At 37.9% G+C, this 25,636-nt stretch overlaps 2 protein-coding genes across 12 annotated transcripts in view; one reads left to right on the top strand and one right to left on the bottom strand.

The window, feature by feature from the left end:
• LOC117992918 (glycogenin-2-like) overlaps positions 1-25,636 on the top strand; it is a 172,376-nt gene that overhangs the window by 32,691 nt on the left and 114,049 nt on the right. The gene's annotated exons all lie outside the window — the stretch shown is intronic.
• LOC117992954 (guanine nucleotide exchange factor DBS-like) overlaps positions 1-25,636 on the bottom strand; it is a 124,376-nt gene that overhangs the window by 8,399 nt on the left and 90,341 nt on the right. For all 11 annotated transcript variants that reach the window (XR_011238143.1, XR_011238142.1, XM_069506835.1 and 8 more), the window contains 7 exons: positions 6,052-6,186; positions 4,278-4,463; positions 3,678-3,869; positions 3,000-3,125; positions 2,441-2,638; positions 1,689-1,900; positions 866-1,028 (listed from right to left, as the gene is read on the bottom strand). Coding sequence is in view for 9 of the 11 variants with exons in the window: in XM_069506835.1 (XP_069362936.1) it covers positions 866-1,028; positions 1,689-1,900; positions 2,441-2,638; positions 3,000-3,125; positions 3,678-3,869; positions 4,278-4,463; positions 6,052-6,186 (1,212 nt within the window). In the remaining 2 variants the exon portion in view is untranslated. The remainder of the gene's footprint in view (positions 1-865; positions 1,029-1,688; positions 1,901-2,440; positions 2,639-2,999; positions 3,126-3,677; positions 3,870-4,277; positions 4,464-6,051; positions 6,187-25,636) is intronic.

Raw genomic sequence — 25,636 nt, 5'->3', positions numbered from 1 at the left:
CTACAGTCTATTTTTTAATCCCGGAGAGAAGCATGACGTTTCACGAGTTTCCTGTTTTTTACGGCTCTGTGGTGCAATCGATAGTCGCCGATAAATTACCGGTAGGTATTCGTGTGTTGTCAGTTGTGTACGAGACTACAAAATATGTTGAAAATAATTATTATAATTCAAATGAAATAAGGATGAGCTGATTCTCATTTTATGAGTTTTACATACTATTGAAGAAATCCTTAGCTGAAATATTTTTGGAATTATTTGTTCCTAATTATTCTTTAAGTCGTTTCAATAATATGTGATTAGTGCTACTTTTTGATCTCCTAATTACACATTTCGTTTCGTTTATTACTCGTTATGCACAAAATATTATATTATTAACGATTTTAATCTAAACCGAAACCATGAGAACAACTATTTTTTTAAAGATGGTATCATTATTTTTAAGTTTGACATTTCTAGCTGTCATTTTAGTCTCTGGGATAAAAAATAGACTATAGGTACATTACAGATTTTTAATTCTACAACAACTGTGCGCCTCTATACACACCATTTAGAAACGGTTTTAATAAAAAATACCTTTTGATTTACACATTATTGAAAACGTCTCTAGATGTTCCAGTTTACGTTGTAAAATATAAATAGGTAGGTACCAGACTGAAAAATCGTACCAGTTTTACATGAGAAATACATCTTTTACACAAAATAAGGGGCATGACAGAAAAGTTACAGGGATTAATTATAAAATGGGCAAGGTATGATAGATCAGAATAGGATATGGATACTGCGGATGTTAGGTTAGAGTACGGCACTATCAAGAATGTGGGTAGGAAGGCAACGGAAAGAGTGAAGGCTAAAGCTGGGTACTGACCGGCGCGTGTTCGGGCTCGTCGTCGTCGTCGTCAGAGGGGTCGGTGGACCAGCACGGCTCGTCGTGCGCGTCCACCGACGCCGCGCGCGCCGTGCCTCCCACAGCGCCCACGCGTGCGCCCCCGCCCGGGCCCAGGTCCCACGAACTCGTTTGTATTAGTGTTCTGTACAGAAATGAAGTGTGAAAAATTCTTGCGCTCACTACGCTTGCTCTTTTTATCTGTGGAAAGTATTTCAAGAAATGCTTCAGCGGAGCTCATGTTCTGTAATTTCTTTAAAATCTTACTTTCATATCTTACGGAGGCAGGATTTGACTTCAGGGTAGTTTCGACTTCAATAATCCTAAATTTCGCGTTTTGAAACTAAATTCCCTAACTTCTCTAAAACATTGCCTATTCTAGATGAAATTCAAAGCATGTCGGGAAAAAGAATAATCTTTGAGAATTCTCTAAATTTTTGTAAAATATTGCCAATGCTTGATGATAGTGTCAGGAGAAACACCCCTTGTTGCCCGGTTTGCGTGGCGCGGAATGGGACGTTCATCCGCATCCCCGCAGCTAAGCACCTGCGAGCTGAATGACTCGTAGGTAGATCCTCAACGCAATTGAACATTCCTATAACTTAAAGGAATCCAGTTACTTACCCATGGTGCTGCGGTGCGCCATACTGCCTCACTCGCTTCCCCTTGAACTCGTTAAGCTGGTCGAGTAGCACACGTTTGATGTGCTCCACTCACGCCGCTTCACCTCCACCGTGGGCGCCGTGATCGTGTGCACCTCGGACCTGCCCTGGCGTCACACTTCGGACTTACGCGGGTCACCCACCTATGGTGCTGCTGTGCGCCATACTGCCTCACTCGCTCGCCCTTGAGCTCGTTGAGCTGGTCGAGCAGCACGCGCTTGATGCGCTCCACCCACGCGCGCTTCACCTCCACCGTGGGCGCCGTGATCGTGTGCACCTCGGACCTGCCCTGGCGCCACACCTCGAACTTACGCGGGTCACCTTTTACGGACTCTGTCAGACCTACTTGTGACATCTGGAAAAAGGAATTCAGAATTGAATGGAGGAGTCAAATAAAAATTTTTGGCTGAACGATATTTCAAACTTATTATTGTACGTTATTCTGTTGATCGTATCCATGAGATCACAAAATAATATAAACCTCAAAAATTTCTATCACTTTGAAGAAGAAGAAGTTTTGCCCAAATACCTACTTGATGCTACAAAATATCTTCCAGTTCTACTAACGATTTAAATTCGGAGCTAAACCATTATTAAGTACATTAAATTACAATCGTACACGATAGATGACTATGAAGAATTACTGTGCTGGCCGGAATTGGAAATCGAAATCCTTAAATCTCTCATACCTCACACGATAGACAAGACCGTTTTAGTATTAAAACCGTCCATTAGACAAAATAACACTTTCCTGCTAGGCAGCATCTTCTTTGAACCAATCAGACACATTAGCACAGACTCCCGTCTCTACAATGTGACACCCAATTAAAAGAAAACTACCAAGTTTCATAACTCATTTTTTTAAGATCAAGACAAGGTGAACATGGAAACTTACTAGGAGATCATGTTTGAAGTGATAAGTGGCTTTGTTGTGACTGTTCTTGGTGCCAGACTTGCAGAACAACATGGCTTTTTCGTAGAGGAATATATGCCGGCGTCGCGGCCGTATCCTGAGCCGGAGGTCGCGTTTGTTCTCTGTCACCACCATAAATGAACTTTGTAACAGTAGTTCGCCTTGCTGATTTAGGTCCACCTGAAGAAGTTAGTAAAATACTTAGTATGTGCCTATATTATGCTGTCAATATCAATGTTGGCTTGTCAGTCGACTGTCAGGAAATATCCGGAATTTTGGTCATTAGTTTGAAATGTGGGTATTAGGTATATCCAGAATTTTTAAAAGATGAAGTACTAAAATATTCAATGTATATATTCCTCCATCTTTTGCAAAGAATTATCATGAGGATTTGGATATTATCACACAGCTTAACAAATACGTGGCGAATTTAATACTTATAGGCACAAGATATAGGCCACATTTTAGTCATAAGGATACTATGGACATGGAGAAATCTATAAATTAATAAAATATATATGTGTGGACGCAAGTGACTTACAGGAACGCCGGTAATGGCAATCTGATGCATGGAGTCGTTGACACACTTGAGCACCACGAGCATGCAGTCCAGCGCCTGTTGCAGGCCTGCGCTCATCGACCCACACTCGCTGTAGCGAAGCAAATCCTGAAATTGAACTAAAGGTTTATTCAAGTATATTGGAATTTATAAAATGGCCCTTCGATCAAAATTACCTAATATACAACATGTTTAATAAATCATAGACCATGACAAATGAGGTATGAGTACCAAATAATTAGTGCTATAGATTTTTCGTTATCTCTGCTACTTGACAAAATGTTCAAACGGTCCTTCAAGTTCACAGAAGTTTTTACGATTTCATTTCCGCGATTAGCTGTTTGTTTGCAGGGTTGTTACATTGGAGTTTTAAACAGTTTTTTTCATATTATCTCTTACTCTAGAAGCTCATAATTTTTTTGGTCCACATCAACACATCGGTCCTAACCTTAGCTTGCCGGGATGTTACGGACAATATCTAACACTTAACGTAGACCGAGGCAAAGGACATTTTTTTTAATATTTTAGCACTGAATAAATAGAAGCATGAGTTTGAGGACTATTTGATGGATGTAATTCTGTCTGAGCTGATCAAAATAGTTTGATACATATTATGAACACAAAGGAAAAGGCTAAACAGAAGAAGATTTTGCCACATACCTTAAGCAACAATTGATATTTGGTAATCCTCTGCACAGGTTTGAGAAGGTATGCAGCAAGCGGCAGTTTGTGTCCCAGCCGTTGTTGACAAGCTTGCAAGAAGAGGTGAGTGTCCACTAACGTCTCACGTAACCGTTCTGAACGAGGAATATTCTGGCAGTAGTAGCTGTATAGGCGGAAAAATGTCTCTCTCTGAAAAAAAGGAGAGCACAGATTTAATGGAGAATACTTTAAGGTTATATAGATAAAGTGAAATAGAATATGATAGTTTTAAGAGCTCGTATTCGGAAAGAAAATGCTTATGACCGGGAAAAATTGCTAAACCAATCAGGTTCTTGATAAAGGGGCACAAAGATACGTAAAAAGGACAAATTCCAATAGGCCATATTTATGAATCTCAAGATTGCATCTTTCATCGCAAGATAACAGATAAAATCACAATATTAAAGATGCCTTGCTGAAGTTGCAACGTGATAAAATGATTGATAATATGGCTTCTGTCACGCATCAATTTACGTTGAATTAGTTAATACAGTGAAAATTAATATGCGGGAGAAACTACGAGTATTCAACGTAAAACAAAGGCATTCATTAACTTACTTTTTCAACAAAACACAACGCGACGAGCTCGGTGGCCGAAATTGATCGTTCCAAGTCTTTCAGAAATACGTCTTGATGGAATGTGAAGAGTTCATGTAGATTACCGAATAACACGTCTGTCTGTCCAACGAGAGCTGCTGGGAGTACGTGTTGATTTTCCGGTTTTTCTAATTCTTCTTTGTAACCCTGTAATGAAAGTAAAGTCTATTTAACATTGAGTGGCCTTACAAAACAACAGCAATCAAGAAAATAAATTACTATCTATAGTGTCTACTAATGAATATGCAAATACCGAATTTGTGTTAGTCGAATATTGGCTAATAACATCACACCAATGTTGTAATCGTTTGTCGTATTCTTCGTAAATTGATTCCAAGCATTCACATTCGGATGGGGTTAAGTTTCCATTGTCTTTTTTAAATAGTCGTTTTAGATTTTGTAATGTCGATGTTTTACTGTTAAACTTGTGGTCTCTATTTAAGCTTTGTGTTTTTCTTGTCTCGTAACTTTGGTATCTTTTGTAATTTTGAGTTGCATACGTACATTTATAATAATTTTTGCCGCAATATTTTGAGTAAGTGCGGCGATTTTTAGAACTCAATGTAGAATCCAGGCTGCGTGAAAAACTTCCTGTTCGAGTTTTCGTACACAAAGTGGAACCCTTTTTCTCATGGGGTATTGTAGAATAATGTTCTTTAATAGTATTATTCCATTCTTTCATTATCATTTTGTAATCATTCAATATAGTTTTCAAAATTTTCTCTGGATTTGTACTGTCCATTGTGTTTCTGAGTTCTGTGCAACTGTTGGAAAGCAATTGAGAATCCTTAGTTGCAGATGAATCGGTGGAATATTCTGGTGTTAAAATTTGGACATCCGTTTCTCGACATCCGAAAAGAGGATTATGAACAAGTTCTGGAAAATCAACCACCGTGGGTGCCGTCGTTAAAGATTCAACTGTGAGATCTTCTGAAACGGTAATAACATCGGAATCCGGCAAATATGTTAACTTTTCTTCCGTTTTTCGTGTTCCGTCATAGCCCGGCAGCGGTTTGCCATAAAAGAAATTTCCAGTAAACGGCTCCATGTAAACTGGTTTGATGTTTCGCAGGCGGCACTTAACACGATTTTTACCGGCATCACTCACGGCCTTCTTACACTTTTTGTCTATGGATGGCTTTTCTTTTTCAAACAGATTAATCTGGTTAGCGTAATCACTGAAAAGCGTAGAGTCCGACGCGACTCTGGTCAACCGTTTCGTTTTGCTTTTTGTGGAATTATTTTTTCTGTAATACCACGAGTAGGAAGTGCCGACGCTGAGATTCGCTGAAAACTTGTGGAGATCGTATTTTCCATGTTTCATGTTGCAGAGCGCCACAAGGTGCAACACGCGACCGAGAAGCTGCGCCGGCGAACACTTGGCGAATGTGTAAAATGCATTGCGTTCCGCTTGCTGACTCTGCGTACTTGTTTGCGTGCACCGTATCGAATGCATCAGATGTGTATGGCTTGAAAGATGTCAGATGGTCCGTGACTGCGATGTTCTACTACATGAATTGGCATATTTAATTTTCAGAGCGCGTAACTCATGGGGAGATATCGGGCCAGAAGCCAGTTAATGGAGTATAACGTAGACTTATTAGATAAAACAAATAGTTGCAATGAAAACGGCGGATATTGTATGTCCGCAATATGGTCTTGATCATAGAAAAGAGAAAATGGAATTTCTCTTATGTCTTTAGAGATATAAATGTGTAATGTTCAGGGTACTAACGGTAAGTATAGAGCCAAGTTCTTGCACGTAAACCCGTTCAGTCTGCAGCAGTTCGGCGAGCACGTGACCTCGCCGCGCCCGCCGCGCCTCTGCGTCTTCGCCGCCTGAACTCTCTGACCCTCCTGACGTCTCCATCTGAAAACCATCACAGGTTAGCTAAGAAAAGATATAGGAGATATACCATCATAAAGAGGTAAGGACTAGATAGGTATGCTCGTCCAGGAAGTCGTTGGAACTCCCGTTCAGAAAAAAAACATTGGTAGCGTCTTTTGTCGTTCTAAATGAGCATCCTATAAACATAATTTTAACGGGGATTTTGTGGGAGTTCGCTGGTTAATTAAATAAGAACCAATATTAAATAAGGTAAGCTAGGTACCAATTTTATTTATGGAAATGAAGAAGAACATAAATACTTAGTATTATAATAGCAAAATATGTATTTCAATACTCTAAATTAATTTATAACTTTAAACCTTTAATTACTTATTCCTAACAGTAAGACTACCAACTTTTATTATTACTCCAAGAGAATATTAGGTAAATATTTTATTATACGTTCATGAAATCACTATTCTATAGTATATTTTGTGATGGTTTTGTTTTATGGTTTGATTTATTGATATTTTTTGACGTTTTAGGACATTATTTAGTGCTGTGATTTAGTGTCAAGATATCAGTTGCGGTTGCGTTCAATTTACGGATAGGAATATTGAATGCTGTTCAAACTTTCAAAGTTTCAAATCGTCCTAGTCCTTTGCCATGGATTCCTTGATATTATCATATGTTGTCCAATGTCCATAGTCCACTAAGAAAGAAGTAAAACCTCAACATTTTTATGCTGCTTTTGTACTTTCTTTCATGTGCTTCGTATTATATGAGCAACGTCTTTAACAGTTTACCTGGTATTGGGTTGGTATCGACTCTACAATTTGGGAGAAAGCGTAGGTACGTGTTTTGACTTTAAAATGGGAGAGTTTTTTACGAGGAACATTTACATTGTTCTTAATATAAATGCAGCCTGCAGCGACGTTTATCAAAAGAATACTTCCTTGAACTCCTTTTGGGGTGTGGGTAAGATGTTGCTATAGGTAGTTAGTAGGCTTTTTTATCGAAACTGATAATAAAAATTTTATTTTATAGAAATTGTGCTTTGAGCTATCGCTTATGGATCGTTTGGACCTAGGATTCTAATTTGTCTAGGTACAAATTAGAATTGATACCTAGGTGCCTAGGTATCAATTCTAATTTGTAGGTACCTAGTTGATTATGATCCTCATGTGTTTTTGGATTTCATCTAACTGGATTCAGATTTCAGACTAAACTTTAAATTAAGTAAGTACGTATATTAATATTATGCTTTCTCAGCAACTGCTAAAGTTTCTAATTTCGATTTTAAGTTAGGCACGGATGCTGCGCGTTTTAATAAATCGCGAATGATACGTACTTAAATAAATAACTTTTTTTTTTTTTTTTTTTTATATTTAAAAAAAAAAAAAAGATTATTAGCCATTTTTTAAATGACTAATATTCCCCTTTCCTCGCCAATTAAGCGTCAAGCTTGTGCTAGGAGTAGGTACGACAATATAGTGCAACGGGCGGGGTTTGAACCGTCGACCTTTCGGTTTTCAGTCCACTCCTATACCGGTTGAGCTATTGAGGCTCATTACCTATTACATTACCTATGTGCAGACATAATATACTTATCCATAATATTAAATGAAATAGGATATCGTGTCGAATATATAACATTATAAGTATGAATTAAGCAGTTTCGATAATAATCTGTTCCGATAAAAAGTGGTTGTAGTTGAGCTAGATTTGAGTATTAATTTCCGTTAATTCACCGTTAGGGCTGGACGTCCGTGTTGTTTTATAAATAGTGTGCACGCGATGTCACTTTGGTTTGTAAACTGTAAGTAATAACAGAGTGAACTAGTGAGGGTACTCTCGGTTTGATCCTGAATCGATGATATTATGTCAAATACCAGATGATGCCCGCGACTAAGTCCGCGTCGATTTAGGTTTTTAAAAATCCTGTGGGAACTTATTGATTTTCCGGGATAAAAAGTAGCCCATGTCCTTCCTTCCCCGGGATGCAAGCTATATCTGTACCAAATTTCGTCAAAACCGGTTGAACGGATGGGCTGTGAAAGGCTAGCAGACAGACAGACAGACACACTTTCGCATTTATAATATTAGTATGGATAAATTAAAATATCTATAGGTACTAATCATTTAATAAAATAATTAAATAGGTAACATAGGTACCTACTCAACCATATTGAAACAAAATATTCACGATATTCCAGGTCACCGAAATAAAAATATCAGAAAGTTTTCTGGGGGAAAAACTTACACTTTTATGTGGCTCGGAAAAGTCCTTAACAATTTTATAACCAGTTTTCAGAACAACGTTTATAGTCTCCATTTTCGACTGATTCTTGTCTCTAATGAAACAGCACATATTTCACGCACATATAAAACACATTCCAGACACGCGCAATTTATTATACGATTCTACCTAGGTAGAATTCCGTAGAAAATACGCAGAACCAAATGGTATATCTACAGCAGAAGAACACATGCCGTGTATTTAGTTGAGTCTTGGATTTAAGCTTTGATGATACCTAGCCGATTTTTTTCTCTTATAAAAGAGCACAAAAAGCTCATAATATTTCACGCACATAATATGAAAACACACATTCCAAACACATAATATTTTTATACGATTTTGTGTAGAAAACACGCGCGAAACGTAGAGGTATAGAGGCACGTGCTATGAGTCTTTACTTGGGTGTAAGAATAAGGAAAGGAACTGATGGGATGTGACTGTGAGGGGGGCCGGGAATACGTTGATGCCATAAAAAAAGCGGTTACCTCTACTTTACAGCTGTGCGACCGGGCAACGTGTTGGATGCTCTACTTTGACAATGCCTGCAGCTCGTTCCAGCAACGCACAAGACTGCAAATGCTATTTTATACCTACATGGCATAATCTTGTACCTATATCAAATATTTGAAAAGAGCAACCGCCGAGTTTCTTGCTGGTTCTTCTCGGTAGGAAAGGCATTCCGAACCAGTGGTAGATGCATCCGACTATTCGTAAGTACTTGTAAAAGTTTATACGAATAAAAAAGTTTTTTTTTTTTTAAATGAATGACGCTACTTCATAGTTCGTCACGAACTTTTGCCATTATTAAATCGGTCTCGGTTTTATAAGTTTAGAATTTTTACTAACTAAGAACTAGGTAGGTAGGTATATAAGATTCATCATTTTTTTTTTGACGAAAAGTAAAAAAATCATAACTCCAAACTATGAAAATCATGGAACATAGACTTGGGGATAGTTCAGCCCGGGTATCCCTAGCGGTGTTCTTCTTCTGGACTTCCGCTTGACAATTTTTTGAGACATCCTGTCCCAAAAAACTGTCCTGTCGCCCTTTGTTTTTAAGCATATCCTGTATTTTTTTATTCTCTTTCATAGTAAAGATGTTTTAAATTAAATCCTGTATATTGATCAAGGATCTCTATAATATTGATAAAATGTTTATATATAACTAGCTACCGTCCGCGACTTCGCTCCCGTGGGAACTTCGAAAAAAACGGCGTTATTCTTTATCTACTTTATAAAGGAAACCTCTGAGCGAAATATGAGCTTTCTCTGGTCTGGTCGTTGATGAGTCAATCAGTGAGTCAAGGCTTTATTTTTTCGTAGTGAAATGCAACAGTATACCTACTTCGGTATATTATTTTTATAAAGTAAATGACGAAACACATATTACGACAACTTGGGATTTATGATAATTTAAAAAAATAGGACACGAACTATTATTCAAAGCAGAGTATGCTTCTAGGCGTATCAATAAAGGGCAAGCAGGCAGTTGCGCGTCGTCTTCAACCACGTTTTATTATCTGCTTGTGTGCGTTTTGAGGTGAGTGTCTGTACACGTGTATAGTAGAGCACACCTGCCGAGTGTTCCGTAAAGTCACCAGGGAAAACGACCCTTAATATTCTGCTCTATGGTCTCTAGAAGCGATTCTCAAAGTATATTTTTCTTTCAAATATTATGTTTCAAATGGAGGTACCATTTATTGAAACCTCAAATAGATTTTTACAGGGCACTTTATTGGAATTCAGAACCCTAAATCGCTTGGCGTCAAGGCTTTGCCAGTTATGTGTAAATAGCTACGAAGCCCATTTATTAGCTATCCATATTTATGCAGCTGGGAATCAAACCCAGGACCTCTTTAAATGACTACAGCGCTCGCCACTGCGCCAGAGAGTTCGTCATATTAATTTGATTGCCTTCAGATTTCAGCGTGACAGTATCTTTTTTTAAAGAATAATAGCCAAGTTTATTATGCTGACTAATATTCCCCTTTCCCCTCCAAGTAAGCCTAAAGCTTGTACTAGGAGTAGGTACGGCAATAGTGCAACGGGTGGGGTTTGAACCGGCGACCTTTCGGATTTCAGTCCGCTCCTTTAACCATTGAGCTATCGAGGCTCTCCCGTATCTCCCGTATCGTATCGTAAATACGTTAATCTTGATTCCCGTATTTTGTTTTTAGGGTCTATTGTTAGAAGTAGAACATGACTCAATCTATTTGGGAAACACTGGAACGACCGCCTCTAAAGTAAAAGATCCCAAGAGTCAACGGATGCACAGATCAGTGTTCATTCATTGTGCACTTTTTTCGAAACATCTGTGACGTTTTTGTTTAGGACAGGCGGTCGTGAGATAAAGCACGTGCTACGGTCGGTGGGATCACTCATCACATCTTGAAAACAAATAACAGACCTGAGACTCTGGGAACGTCCGACAGCTGAGAAAAAGATTTACCTTTATGAAGTAATCAAAGTTCTCGTAGTTTGAGATACTATCCGTATTGTATATAAAGTGATATTGATCTTATTACAGCAATTTATTTGTAAGTTATGTTTTTCTCTATTACCGACAGTTTCAAAATGATTTTACATATTTAAGTAGGTAGGTACATCAACGCTTACCTATACTTTAGCCACGTAGGAGTGGAAAAAATAAAACGCAAAAATTCGGCAAGTACTGAAGTTGTTCTGCACATCGTCGTCGCGCAGTATCCAATTAAACGCTTTTAACCATCTCAGATAGGACCGTAACGTAAATCGAATGAATGGGAGTCTTCAACATAGTGAAGCAATGTGTGCTTGTAGGTCAAACTATTATTTTAACAACAACAAAAATAATATACTAATTTATTGAAGAAGAACCATTATAAAGTTGAGAACTATGACAGCAATAGAAGTTCATTTATGAACTTCTCACGTACTGATTGATACAGCACAATAATCCTTGACCCCAGGGCTCAGACGTGCACTTGAACTGATTGACCAAATTAAAACTCAACGCAATAGCAGACAATGGCCGTCCGATGCGAACGGCTCGAAGGCTGCGCTAACGCAAGCCCGGTGCATACTTTATAGCAAGGTATATAATTAAATACCCTGATTTCATATCGATCTATCCATAATTCTGTAATTTTATAGGGTTGCGGGAAGCAGATACAGTACCTACCCACCGAAGGCGAAATTTTTAAACATGATAGAGTTTGGTCTGGGGAACTAAGTCAATAATCAATAGGTATAGTAAGTACGCGACAGGTCGAGATGGCAATCGGGGAGGGAATGTCATGCACACCCGCACAACCCCCGCGCTAATACGGTGCGGGCGAGCGTGGGTGACGTACGGGGTGTCCCCCCGCCTCATACCCCGATTGCCGTCTCGACCTGCCGCGGAACATAGGTGGGGCACCGATGTGTTTGTAAGATATCTCGGAGCCTCCCAATATGCGCTGAGGGTGGCCTCCGAGGGGGTTAGAAGATAATTAGTATATAAAAGTCCTTCCCAGGACACCGATTGGAAATTAGGATGGCGTTGATTTAAGACTATGAGTACTGAGTAGGTAGGTATTTAGGGACATTTAAAATCAACTTAAATTAATTCAGTTTATCGAATTTTCACTTGAGAGTCACGTTACATAATATCGCAAGATCGCGAGCAATTATTTAAAAGGGCTAGTAGGTACGCTACTTGTTGTCAATATTTCTGCAATAAGACGTGAAGAAACGCAAAATATTGCGTAACATGTAACATGTTACACCAGTTAATGCATAATTGGCATAAATGCAAAAAGTCTTATTGTATCACGGGTTATGAACCCAGAGTGGGTGAAGAGCTTGTGAACGCGTAAATGAACCAGATCGCAAAAACGGGAGTGCGGTGTGTGCAAGCTTCGCAATAGGGACAAGCCCCCGTTAAGGACCGTTACTGTAATCAAAGGAGAATGTACGTGTAAGTTCTAATTTAGAGTCTGCTACTAGTGTCGGTGAATGATAAAATCGATTTGATGTACCTACTCACTCGATTTAAATATAGATAATTCATCAGTTTTTTTTAATGAAAATCACTACCCCTATTATAAATGCAAAAGTGTGTTTGTTTGTTGGTTTGTCCTTCAATCCCGTCGCAACGGAGCCATGAGTCGAGCCAATAAATCCACGAGTACGAAGTCACGGGCATAAGCTAGTATTACAATAAAACTTAAAGCTAGCTTTATCTAATGACTATACAAATCATGCCCGCGTAGAATGGTGCCAAAAATTCTGGCTGCATTTCCGCGCTGGACAGCCAGGCTGATCCTCTACGCAAAAAATGAGCCAGCCCTTCTGTCACTAGATGAGGTAGGATAAAACGCGGTGAAATATCTTGTAAAAATTGTTTAGCATTAAGACTCGATTATTACGATTATTGATGAACGATGTCGTTCGGTTTGGTTTTTGAATCACTACATAATATGATGCTGTATAAAATGAACATGATTCGAGTAATTCACAAATGATTTTCGCACGAATTATTAAAATTACAACAGGTTTTACTTATTAGTACCTACTAACTGAATTCAATAAGGAAAAAATTTTATTAAAAACGTACTTATTTACCGGATAAATACCTAATAACAATTAAGTCTAATGAGTAAGTACTTGCTACACTTAGCAAGAATATGAATTTTCCTTGATATAACGATCAAGGTTTTGTGAAGGAAACATGTAAGTAGGTAGGTACTTTCTCCTTGTTTACCTACAAAGCATGTTTTAAAGCTGTTTTAATTTAATATCCAAAAAAACGTTTAGCAACAAGTTTCCATTGACTTTCCCGTTTTGGTCATTCTCATTTCGTACATCAATGTCTAACTGCAAGATAATATCTAGCATTTTATATGCTTGCAAAGTGTCCATTACCGGCAGGCACAGTTCCAAGCAGGAGGTCAGTTACTTGATGGCTTTATTTATTGCCAATTGAGTGTGTGGAGATTGATGCATTCGCCAATAGCCAGGCGGATAGCCCACTGCCCTCATTCGACTTTTATTAGAGTTGAACTGCACTGTTCGCGTTACTTAGGGAAAATAATGCAAGATAAATAAGCCACGTTAATCTAGGAACCTCTGAATTTTTAAAAATACAGTGCTTTTGAAATGGGTCGATAAGGGTTTCCACATTGAACTTATTAGTGTACCTAGTACCTACCTACCTATCGATATCAGTGTTATATTTCTAGATTATTATTTCAAATTTCTAGATTTTATAGATTCCAATATTTCAAAGTTTGAAATATTGGTATCTATAAAATTGAAATTCAAACAAAACATCGTGTTCTATGAGGCTGTTAAAATTAATATGACACTGGACATTAAGTTTTAAGCAAAAACGAGTTGCATCCCATAAAAAAATTTAAACCGTCGTCGTGTCTATCACGACGGTTTAATTTTTTTTTTCATTACAGTACGGTAGGTAGGTAGGTAAAGTAGTGGGCCAAAAATATTGTACATCGACCTTTAGAATGAGATTTTGGCTTAATAGACCGTTGTCTCTGTCACTCATACATAATATGTGAAGTTTTGTCGGGCTCAACGACACTGACAACGCCCTACGAAACCACTATCTCTTTCTAACGGTCGATGTACAATATTTATTGCCGGGTATTGTACCTACTTCATAGAGCTCGTTGAGTTTCCTTTCCCATATGCATATCAATATTAGATTAGCTCGTCATGGTTAGCACCAACTCTAGTGACACTATAGATTTTCTTATGGTTTTAACTACGATCAGAAATCTAGCTTCTATATGGCTTCAAAAGTTGATTCTTGACTTGATTGCGTACTATCGGGGGATTATTAACTATTCACGGGGTAAAAGATTTGCTTGCCAAATAAGTAGGTAACTAGGTATAAAATGTACTTGTCGCCTCTGTTGTATTCAGGTGTAGGTTGTTAATGTGGCTAATTCCGTTGTACACAATCTCTAAACTAAACTAAAATGGCCCGTCTAAATCTATTGCTATCCCTTTCATAACGTTGCTTGCGGGAAAGGATAGCACCCGATTTAGACCTGTTAATTTAGTTTAGTTTAGAGATTGTGTACAACAGAATCGGCCCCACTATTAGGCCAAACCGCTCTGGTAAATAAATTATGTATTAAATAGGCACACGGTAGGTAGGTACATTTAAAATGCACTAAGTATACAAAGTAATCGCAGCTATGTATAAAATAATATAAATTATCATTAACCCAAATAACACGTAGGTACACACGTTAGTTACAAGTTGAATACAATTTATACAAGGACGTTAGATAAACACATAAACTTACTTAATAAGTATAAAGAAACTTACGCAACTCAATTTCCAAGACATCTCCTCTAGCACCTGAGCCCATTTCATATGATAACTCGTTGTGACAGCCTTCCGTTTCTCCGAATCTCGTGAGCTGTTTATGTACCGCTTCCCCATTTTGTAAATCAAGCGTCTTCTCACAATGTTTTCACCGTCCGACCCAGAAGAACCAGGTCCAGAAGTAGTCATTATAATCTTTCCTTAGAGCACAAAACTTCTCGGAGAAACGCGTATCTGAAGCGTCATTTACGTCAGAGCAACATTGTGCGACATTGCGGCATGCCACAGGGCTGTAAGCTACGATATTAAATAAAAATGTCGCAAGAATCGTTAGTAGACGACTGTAGCACCGTTACCGTAATATTCCAATTCTATAGCACGGTCATCACAAAATAGACTGTCGCAAGCCGCAACATTAATGCTTCTATTTAGGGCATGCCGCATTGTCGCATATTGTGACGCATTTTGCTTGGCGCTAAAACTTTTTGGGTTTTCACTTGATCACAGTTTTATTCTTGGTTCATGGTAAGAACTTCTTATGCGACGTGTATCGCATACGCGTTTCTGCATAAGTGTCTTGTTTACCTTACAAATCAGCTAAGGAAAAATAGATTACCACTATCACGTATCTATCACACATTTTTTAAACATTTCAGTTCAAAAACCAGACTTGGCACAGTCGTCTGAGTTTGAACACTAACAATTTTATCAGTTATCGCAGACCTAATTGTAATAATTGTTTGCATAAAACTGTAACAATAGAATACCTACCTAGAATGATAGAGTTAAATTGAATTTTGTATAATAGCGGTCTAACGAGGTCGAAGTCTTCCGGCAACATTCGGTTGATAAATTACCAGCAGCTCAGCTCAATAATATATTCATAACGATTGGGCTGAACTGGTGATAATTTCGATATAAGATTAGCTCGTCATCGGGATTAGAGAGTGACGGAGATAATGAAGTCTAAAGATTGTGAACAACACAGGATAAATTAAGAGGCGTAGATTCCTCCTACATTAGTTGTGAACAGAGTAAGAAGTACAGGTGCTGGATAACACGCCTCGTACTGGAAAGCAGTATTTTGCAGATATGAGGACAGACGACATCAAACGAGTCGCTGGGAGTCTCTGGATGACAGCGGCGCACGACCGCAGAATACGGCAGTCATTCAGAGATCGTTGACGACAATGAACAGGGTAAAGCTAAAAGCATGGTAAACGAGTCTATTGCACAGCTATGCCAAATCTTTAATATTTGCATGCTTCACATAATTTATAATTAAAATGATCTAAAGTACTTAGATGTCTTGTCCAGGGTATATTTTGACAAAAAAGTGCGATAGTATAATGTACAATAGGTTTTGAGGCGAAGCTTCTTTAAAAAAGGACGTTTGGGATCTAAATGGCCATATTATCATGGTTATGATACGTACCTTATAGGCTGGAAGCTTCGCTTTTGTTGGATTAGGATCGACACCTCAAGGCAAGCCAAAATGATTTACATAATAAGATGACTTTAATGGGTTTTATAATCAAATAAGTCGCCATACTTCACTTTTGCAGACGACGACCTATGGATTTTAAAATTTCAGCCACTAACTCCCTAGTTAGTTAACAATTTAGGTTAATGAATTTAACCGTAGTTAAATTTGTTTATACGAGACAGGATTACGTAAACGAATGGGGGTCAGCTAACTCAGCTAGCGATGATGGTGTATAAATAAAAAGTTACCACTGAGATTTACGTCTTCAATTAAGTCGTTAGAATTGCCACATACAACTTTTAAGAATTTTTAAAGCTTAATGTGGCAATGTTTATAGCAGCTGGTCGATTGCGGAAAGCTTCATCAATCATTGTTACAATCTCTTGGTTGAACTTATGGTCTTCTTGTTGCAACAATGTAGGTATTTTCAGCAAATTTTTGCGAAACAGAGTCGGTTAAGCAGAGGTGATTCCAGGGTGGCTCTTCCAACACCAATGATTCCAACCGTCATTCTGTAGACTAGCTGTCAAATAACGGTGGTATAGGTATTTAGTAAGGTTGCATTTTGAATCAGAATGAGCTACATTGAAAGGCATTTAAGTATATGATTATGGCTATATTTTATTGAACTGGCGCTACTTAACAGACTTTAGGGATGAAGACTTAAATATCAAACAAACGAGCGAACACAGCGTTGAGACGCAGCTCATTGGCTGAGAAACGCTTTGCCCATATATAAGTGAGTGGAACAGAATAAGCTTCGCTTCTGTCGGGTGTCCTACAGACAAATAATACTAAGAAAGACGTTTCAGTATTCATTCATAAGCATACTTATACAAAAGTAAATAATAATAAAAAATCACAGATTTTATATTATTTTTACTCATATCTTTCTTTCCATCTATCTATGCAAATTTTTTATTACATAAAAGACGTTATGATGTCAGAAAAATCGTAATTTAATTTTATAAGCACACATTAAAAAACAACTCTACTTTCTTGTTGACGTTGGGATACTTTGTTTGGGCTTTATAAAATTTCAAATTCACTTTCACCATGAATATGTTACTGGTTTTTGGTTTATGGAACTGCGTGAAGATATGGGTATTCAAACTTGATTTGTCACGTCATCTGCTAACAGTATAGTTCGCGACATGTTGAGAAGGCAATCGGAGTATGAGGCGAGGGGACACCCCGCACACCCGCACGTCATTAGCGCTCGCCGCGCCGGGACAGCACGGAGGGTCCGGGACCTGTCGCGTAGGTACCTGCTATAGATATAATGATAAAGTAAATTTGGCAGCTGTCGGTCTATCGGTAGAGGGAAGAGAGATTTTAGCAATCGAGTTCTTCAATCCAACAGCAAAAAGCACGGTCATAATCGAAGGAGCAATGAATGGATAACCTAGCTACTAACTTTTAAGATATTGGCGACCAGATGCCTAGCGCTTGATTACAATCACATTTGATGGTTAGTGATGCTGCAGTCTAAAGTAGAGCGCGGTTACACAGAAGATGCCCATTGCCCATACACTTGAATATCTATTTGCGGGAAAATTGGAGTCGGAAGGGTATTCCAAGACTAATTAGGTATTAGCGGTAGATACGTATTAAAAACTTGAAGAAACAAAGCGAATCTTTGTATCCTAGATATTAAGTAGGTACATACGTACGTTTTTAACAGCAGTGCCATTTGCAAATTTTTTACATTACATTTGATTTTTGTCATCATCAACAGCCTTTTTGCCTATATCCGCTTTCTTGATCCAAAATCCAGAACACGTCCTGCGATTGAATATTATTTATGACCTATCGATTTCTGATACCGATCAGTAGTCGGTTAGGTACTACCAATTTTTAATGGTTGATAAACAATCAATTTTTTATTATGATCGTATTGATCACCCTTGTAGCCTACTATAGAATATAATTTAACAGTTTCTGATAATAATTGGTTAACAACTAACCATCAAATCTTCATCGAAAAACATATCGAGAACATATCTGTTCCGAATCGTCGAGAATCGATTACTTCGACCCGGATCAATATAGTTAGCAGTTGTTACTGGTAGAGAGCGTACCGTTTTGCGACGAATTCAATTCAATTCAACGCCCCTATCTAAATAATAACCAGTTTGCGTTAGCAGGGCTTTAGCCAAGAAGTGGGTCAGTAGAAACTTGGATCCCGCGTAGGTATGTACTTTATAGGCAACCTTCAGAAGTCAGAACACTAAACCTTACAAGCAAGATTTCGAAAGAGACCAAATTTCTATACAAAACCGTGTCGTGATAGTTGTTGAAATAAAAACAGCTGAGATAGAATAGAAGACTCAAATGGACAAAAATAGCGATGACAACTTCGAATAAGCTTTGCTTAAGAAAATTACTCAGTAAAGTTTACTATGAAGTGTTTCTATTGAAATCGTAAAATAAAGGTTGCTCATTCGTTATATAAAGTCTAAAGCAGTTAGTGAAAAGACATGAGATACAGTAAAATGTGTGATAACACAATCAAACAACGCTATTAGGTAGGTACACAGTGTAGCCAGGTACCTTAATTCTAATACCACGTCACACGTCCAAGTCATTACTACTTACAACACTTTTCTTTAAAAAGTGTATATAAAGGTGTGTTCAAATTAAAAACCCATAACAACTCTACAAGTAGGTGTATGAGTATCACAATTTTAATACCATGTCACAGAAGTTAGTCAAAAACATAACACTGTATAACTTTTTATAACTACAGGTAAGCGACGTTAGAGATACAAAGGCCCGAAAAAAAATTGAACATCCCATTACCTTGAACGATCTTTATCTTATAGTGTACGAGTAGATTTGTAAGTGGGTGCCTTAATTCTAATTACCATGGTAATTAGTCATTAATATTACATGACATCAGTGAGAGCATTAAGGAATTTAGATAACAACCACACGTCACGTGAAAAACCTTTTTCTTGGAAAATGAAGCATGTTCGGTATGAATGCTATGATGTCATGATAAAGCACAATAAAACAGCATTAATCAACTACATAAAGTGCGACAACTCAAAATCACACAACGAATCATTGAAGTTGAACTATTTTGTAAGAACCTAAATTCTATTTACCGTGTTATCTGCAGATTTAATCAACGTTTGCAGATGCAATGCAGATTTAATCAGAGTTAATTAACGATATAAAGCGCGACAACTCAAAATCACACAGCGAATGACACCTTGAACTATTTTGTAAGAACCTAAATTCTAGTACAGTGTTATCTGCAGAGACCATTATTCACAGTGAAAGCGCAGGTAAAAGAAAATGTGATTGGTGATAATAGAAACACTACGTAACGATATGAAGACATGTCTCGTAGGCGTAGGGTACTAATAGGTGCCTTAATTATAATTACCATATCACCCGTCTGTGTAATTAGCCATTGCATCACAGTCAAAATAACGCTGGCCATACACGTTCAAATTTACCGTCAAGTTTGCAGCGGACTTGAAGTTGCGTCATGATGTTCCCCCCAACTGCGTAAGAAAAAAGTATTCATCGTTATCGTAATCGTCAACAAATTCTGCCCTTTGATTAGCTGTGAAAAAATGTAAACAGCGAATCAACCAATCAAAGGGCAGAATTTTTGACGATTACGATAACGATGAATACGTTTTTCTTACACAATCGGGGGTCTGATATCCATACACCGCACCGTCAAGATTATTGGACGTCATCGTTTAAATCCACTGCAAACTTGATCATGTATTGCCAGTGTTATGTAAATGATAAGCAAGACTACCAACCTTCTCAGTTGTGACATCTTTGAAACACTTTCTCTAGCACGTGGAATTTTAATTTATGTTGTATTAGCTATTATGTATGAAAAAGATAATGTTATGTCTGTTTTAACGGTCTTCAAACAGAAGGAAGGTTACGTGGTTATACAATTCATTATTCAGGCCGCATATTTTATCTAATTACAAGTAGATAAATATTATACTATAAGTACCTAGTAACAATACGTTTATGTTATTATGCACGATTACCTTTCCATAGGTCAGACCAATTAATTGAATCTTTCGAACTTTGAAATGAGGACACTTCAACACTTCAAAGTAATGGAATATTTATGGAGGACGATTAAAAATATGGTGCCTGATATTTTAATATTTATTTTATGTTACATCAGGTGACAGTTTTACATAGAATAGGATTTCATTGGCAAAAGAACTGCCAAAGCTTACCTAAATCGACAATTTTGGACTGACGAAGGAATTTATTTATTCGAGAATTTTGTAATCCACCCCTTTCATATGGTAGTTTTGACTATATTTTGCATAATATGGTGAGGCTGCAATGAGCTGGAAAGGCAGGAAGTAGAAGACTACCAGGCATCAGAGCCGATAGCCGATATCTATTCTATCCTCTAAGGACTCCAACTAGCAAATTGATATGATAGACAAACAACAAGAAATCATAAAAATTTCAAATGAGCTCGAATAATAAAACCAAGAAAACCAAGATATGTAGGTACAAGGTATGGGTTATAAAAGACTGAAGTTCTTAGAGTGACGGACGGCTACAATAAGATCCAATTTTTGTGACGAATGAAGTGATAAGATCGCGTCGTCGTCGGCGTCGCCTCCCACGGCGTTTTATTTCATTTTATGGAATAAAGCGTAATCACAGCAATTTTCTATAAAAACCAGATCGGCTTTTTGCAACAAAACAGTTTTTAGTAATAAAAGTGGGAGTCGTATTGCCACAGAAGTTTTCGGTGTGCTAGAAAAAGTTGTTTATAGAACTTTTATGGTTTCTTTGCGACAGATTTATAAAGCGTATAAAATTCCTCGTCTTAATTGCTGTGGTAAGAACAGATGGTACAAAGTATGGCATTTCAAAAATTGTGTTAATGTTAACGCTTTAGATCAACGCCGCAAATCCATCAATTTAATTACAATTTCAAGCAATCGATGGCTATCAATTCGATCGTATAGGAATTTTATAAATGTATTTACTACCGCAGGTACCTACTTGAGACTGAGATCAACTACTTAGTATTAGAGGAACTAGTTTGAACAACTCCAATAACATAGATGATAAGTAAGATGATCGCTTACCAAGAAACGAGCCACAAGACCCCTGAAGAAGAGCATTGCGTTTGTTGATAAAAATGCGTGTTACGTGTAATAGATTCGACCGCATCAGGTGGGTCAAAGAAATTCTAATGACGTCGGCGCCTGATGTGACATCTTATGAATTTTAACGGCGTGCCTGATGCTGCTGACGTATCTCGCATTATCGGTACTCTAGCTCTTACACCTCTGCGCCTCTTGTGATCGAACGTGAGCGATTTTTTAAATCTATATCTATACCTACATAAAAATTATCTAAGATATCTACTATGCTCTAAGCCATTCTAAGCCAAACAAGAACCCCTTGTTTACAAAAATACTCCTCCTCTTTTTTACCCCTAGCTCTTACTTCCTTTACTCAAACCTGAATAGTTTATCTTTTCAAAAATGCATGAGATAAATTTCCTTCCAAACAAGGAGTGCACACGCTTTCCACTTACAAGTTGCCTACATCAATCTCTCCCATCTAAACCCTCTTCTGTATTTATTTATTCATGACGCGAGGCCAATATTGTAGCTGTCGGGGGCCTGATGAATCACAATAAATAATATAGTGACTCACTGCGTCGACAAGATATAATGGATTCCAAATTTTCTAGAGTGCTTGAGCAGGTATACAATTAACTGGTGACTGCAGTTTGCTGAGCTTTTGATTAATAGCTTTCAGGAGCTTTCAGGGTTATCTACGTAGCAGTTCAGCTGTGTCAAGACTTGTGATTATGAAAATGTTGGAATTTCTTTGTTTACCGCATAGATATTTACTTAGGAAATTAATTGAAAGTTACTCAACCACTTCCATGACCACCTATGAAAATGAAAAATATTCATTTGATGTGGTTTGCCTATACAAGAAATATTTTTAATAGATCAATTCGTGACACTTCGAGCTCAGAAAGTATCGATCAAGTAATTTTGTATTCATTCAGAATCCGTACCATCAAAACTGTGATGACATACTTGAATCTTGATGTATAACGCGTAAAATTTAACTCCTCACGCGCCATCAAATTTCACGCAAAAGTACGATTTTAGTCCTTATTGTAAAGATGAACCAGTACTTTTGCCATGACAGTTGACCCATAGAGTTAACATGGCGTGGCATGAGTCATTTTGTATGGACTATATCTACCTAGTAATTAAGTTCATTCTCTGTTCTGTTCTAGTTCCGTATTATATAGCGCGCTATCGTAACTTGACGCTTCACACACGAAACTTGTAAGTAGGTGCTTTGAGCTTAAACATTGTAAACTAAATACCGTGAGATCCTCTATTTAACTTAAAGTAATTAGACACATGTATTGCGTAAGGTTTATGATGTTTATTCACATGCTTCGTCTCAGAGACGTATGGGTACATTTTGGAACAATAATATATACAGGAAAACATTTTTCACTTAGCATTGACACAATAGGTAACGGTGTCCCCTACGCGGTGAGCCACAAGCTTTTAGTGCTATTGTTTACGACACGTCGTTATGCTGAGGTCGATGTTGTGAAAGACATGCTCCAATGGGCATACCTTCATAGATAACTTCCTTTACTGAATACTTGTACGTACTTCTTGTTATGAAATATGACGGGATATCGTCAAGCTTGAAAGCAGTAATGGCATTGTCATCGGGAAGACACATTAGTCGGGTTGTAGCTGTTCATGCGACTATATTATTGCAGAATATGCGGCTATTGTCAGTCTCCATAAGGCCATATTGGTATATCAGAGAAATTGCCGTGTCCTCTTTCGACGATCCAATGATTTTCCTCGAATCAGTAGAATTGAAAACTGTCAAAAATTTCAATGAATATTTTGGTTAAGTACCTATATACCGCCTTTTGGTACAAAATACCTCATATTATTTGACATAATATTACGAGGACTTGTCCCGAATTCGAATTTTAATATTGAAGACATTTTGATATTCGTCAGGTAGGTACATGTATACCCCGCTTCATAGCCGATTGCCATCTCGACCTGTCGCGTACTATACCTAGGTCAGAGAAGATAAAATGGAAATTAAAAGATAAAAGGTAAAAGGGTCCATTAATAGTCACCACAAAATCCATTAGATGTTTCATGTTGATCAGGAAGCTAACAGGCTAAGCACAGACGGCTGGACGGCAGGGGCTTAGTAATAGGGTCCCGTTGGCTCCCTTTGGGTACAGAACCCTGTTGGTACTGACACGACCTATCGAAAGTTGAAATGGTACAAACTCGTCATCAGCATTACTTTTTGTAACGTGGCGATAGATGTCGCTATACGCGGTTATATTGCGGTATTTTGTGACAGCCCCGCTACTACAACTTCTTAGAGCAACTTAACATCTCAAAGTCAAATTAAAGTCAAAGTATAATTTTTGAGAAGGTGCATGAACCATGCATCTAATAATATTATATCACTTTTCACTACCCATATTATTATAAATATATCAGCATAAGGCATAAGGTATCAGCTAGTTGTTTAATATAGTACAAACTACAAACTAAGTTGCCAAAATTTTATTACATCTTTATCAGTAGGTAGATTAAATATTATAATTATTACATAGGAAGTAAGAACGTCCGGCTAGTTACATTTTATATGTAGGTAGTTGTAGGTATATATGATATTTCGTATGGTAAGATTAAAAGTACAGGAAATAAAATGTTTAACCGATTCGTTCTTTCGAAAGTGGCTTGCCTAGAATAAAATTGGAAATACAACTTAAAAAATGTAAAGGAAAGAAATGCTTTAGGACTTAGGAAACGATAATTTCTTCATCGAGTCACGTTCGACGAATTAATATAGTGGAAGGTTTTGGCTGCAAAGCTACTAATTTTACAATCAATCTCTAAGCAAGAATATAGCCGTTTTATATCGCTGGTAATATCTCATCCTTTCATCTGCAAATAGCAAGTTTGGTCTGTGTATTCCCAAGCATTATATCAGCATCGAGAGAAAGGCTTTCACCTGTGTAGGTGTGGGTACAACTTAATAAAGGTCGCTGCAAAGTTCAACGTGCTAAAATTAGAGATAGAGATTGTACTATTTCTTGACCAAAATAAAATTAGGAATACTCGCTCGAATTGGCATAGAATTAGTGTCGTGTATCAAAGAAAGAATATGTTACTAGCTAATGCCCGCGACTTCATCGGCGTGGTTTTAGGTTTTTAAAATCCCGCGGGAGCTCGCTGATTTTCCGGGATAAAAGTAACCTATGTCACTCTCCAGGTCTTTATCTGTACGCATGCAATAAATCACGGCGATCCGTTGCGCCGTTGCGACGTGATTGAAGGACAAACCAACAAACCAATAGACCAACCTTACTTCTCTAATCTGTGAAACCACCACCGATGTGAAACCAACAAACAAACACACTTTCGCATTTATAACAAGGGTACTGATATTATCAGTAGGGTAGGTGTGGTGACTTGTGATGTGATTATGGGTACTGATGGGTACTGATGTTATAGTATAGTAGGTGGCAGGTGCTAGTACATAGACCGGCTCTTTAGTGTCATATCCATTCTATAAAACATACGATTCAGGTGCAATCAATCTGGCCACGTTCGCTGATGATCAGCATCGTTAACGCAGGTCGGTGACTGCCTCGCACTTAACATGATTACCTCTATGCCCTCCCCCCCCCTCCCCCTCCTCCCGCCCCGTCTAGCTGCCGAGCTACTCGTTTCATCTCGAGTACCTACCAAGGATGTGGTAGACCGCAGCTGCAATTTTAACTAGATTTTACATGAAAACATTGATAACCAACTTTGTTGTTAATTGTTATCCATACTAATATTATAAATGCGAAAGTGTGTCTGTCTGTCTGCTAGCCTTTCAACCATCCCATCCGTTCAACTGATTTTGACGAAATTTGGTACATCGATAGCTTGCATCCCGGGGAAGGACATAGGCTACTTTTTATCCCGGGAAATCAAAGAGTTCCCACGGGATTTTTAAAAACCTAAATCCACGCGGGCGAAGCCGCGGGCATGAGCTAGTAGAAAATATATTGTTATAGAGTCTACATCTTCTGAGGATAGGTACTCCGGTGTCGGAGTAAAGCGAGTGTTTTAGAAGATTTGTGTGGTACCTATTAATTATTATGTGGTGGTAGGTAGGTACGTATTGCTTGTTTGTTTTTAAGGTTCCGTACCCAAAGGTTAAAACGGGACCCTACGTCATAATAGCTATCTGCATGCCAGCACGATCCCTCCAGTAGTTTGAGCTGTGCGTTGATAGATCAGTCAGGCAGTCAGTCAGTCAGTCACCTTTTCCTATTATATATTTAGACATA

This window comes from Maniola hyperantus, chromosome 2 (genome assembly GCF_902806685.2).
Source record: "Maniola hyperantus chromosome 2, iAphHyp1.2, whole genome shotgun sequence".
NCBI classification, from domain to species: Eukaryota; Metazoa; Arthropoda; class Insecta; order Lepidoptera; family Nymphalidae; genus Maniola; species Maniola hyperantus.
Note: the sequence above shows the minus strand (reverse complement) of the source record. Positions and strands in the feature narration are given on the sequence as shown.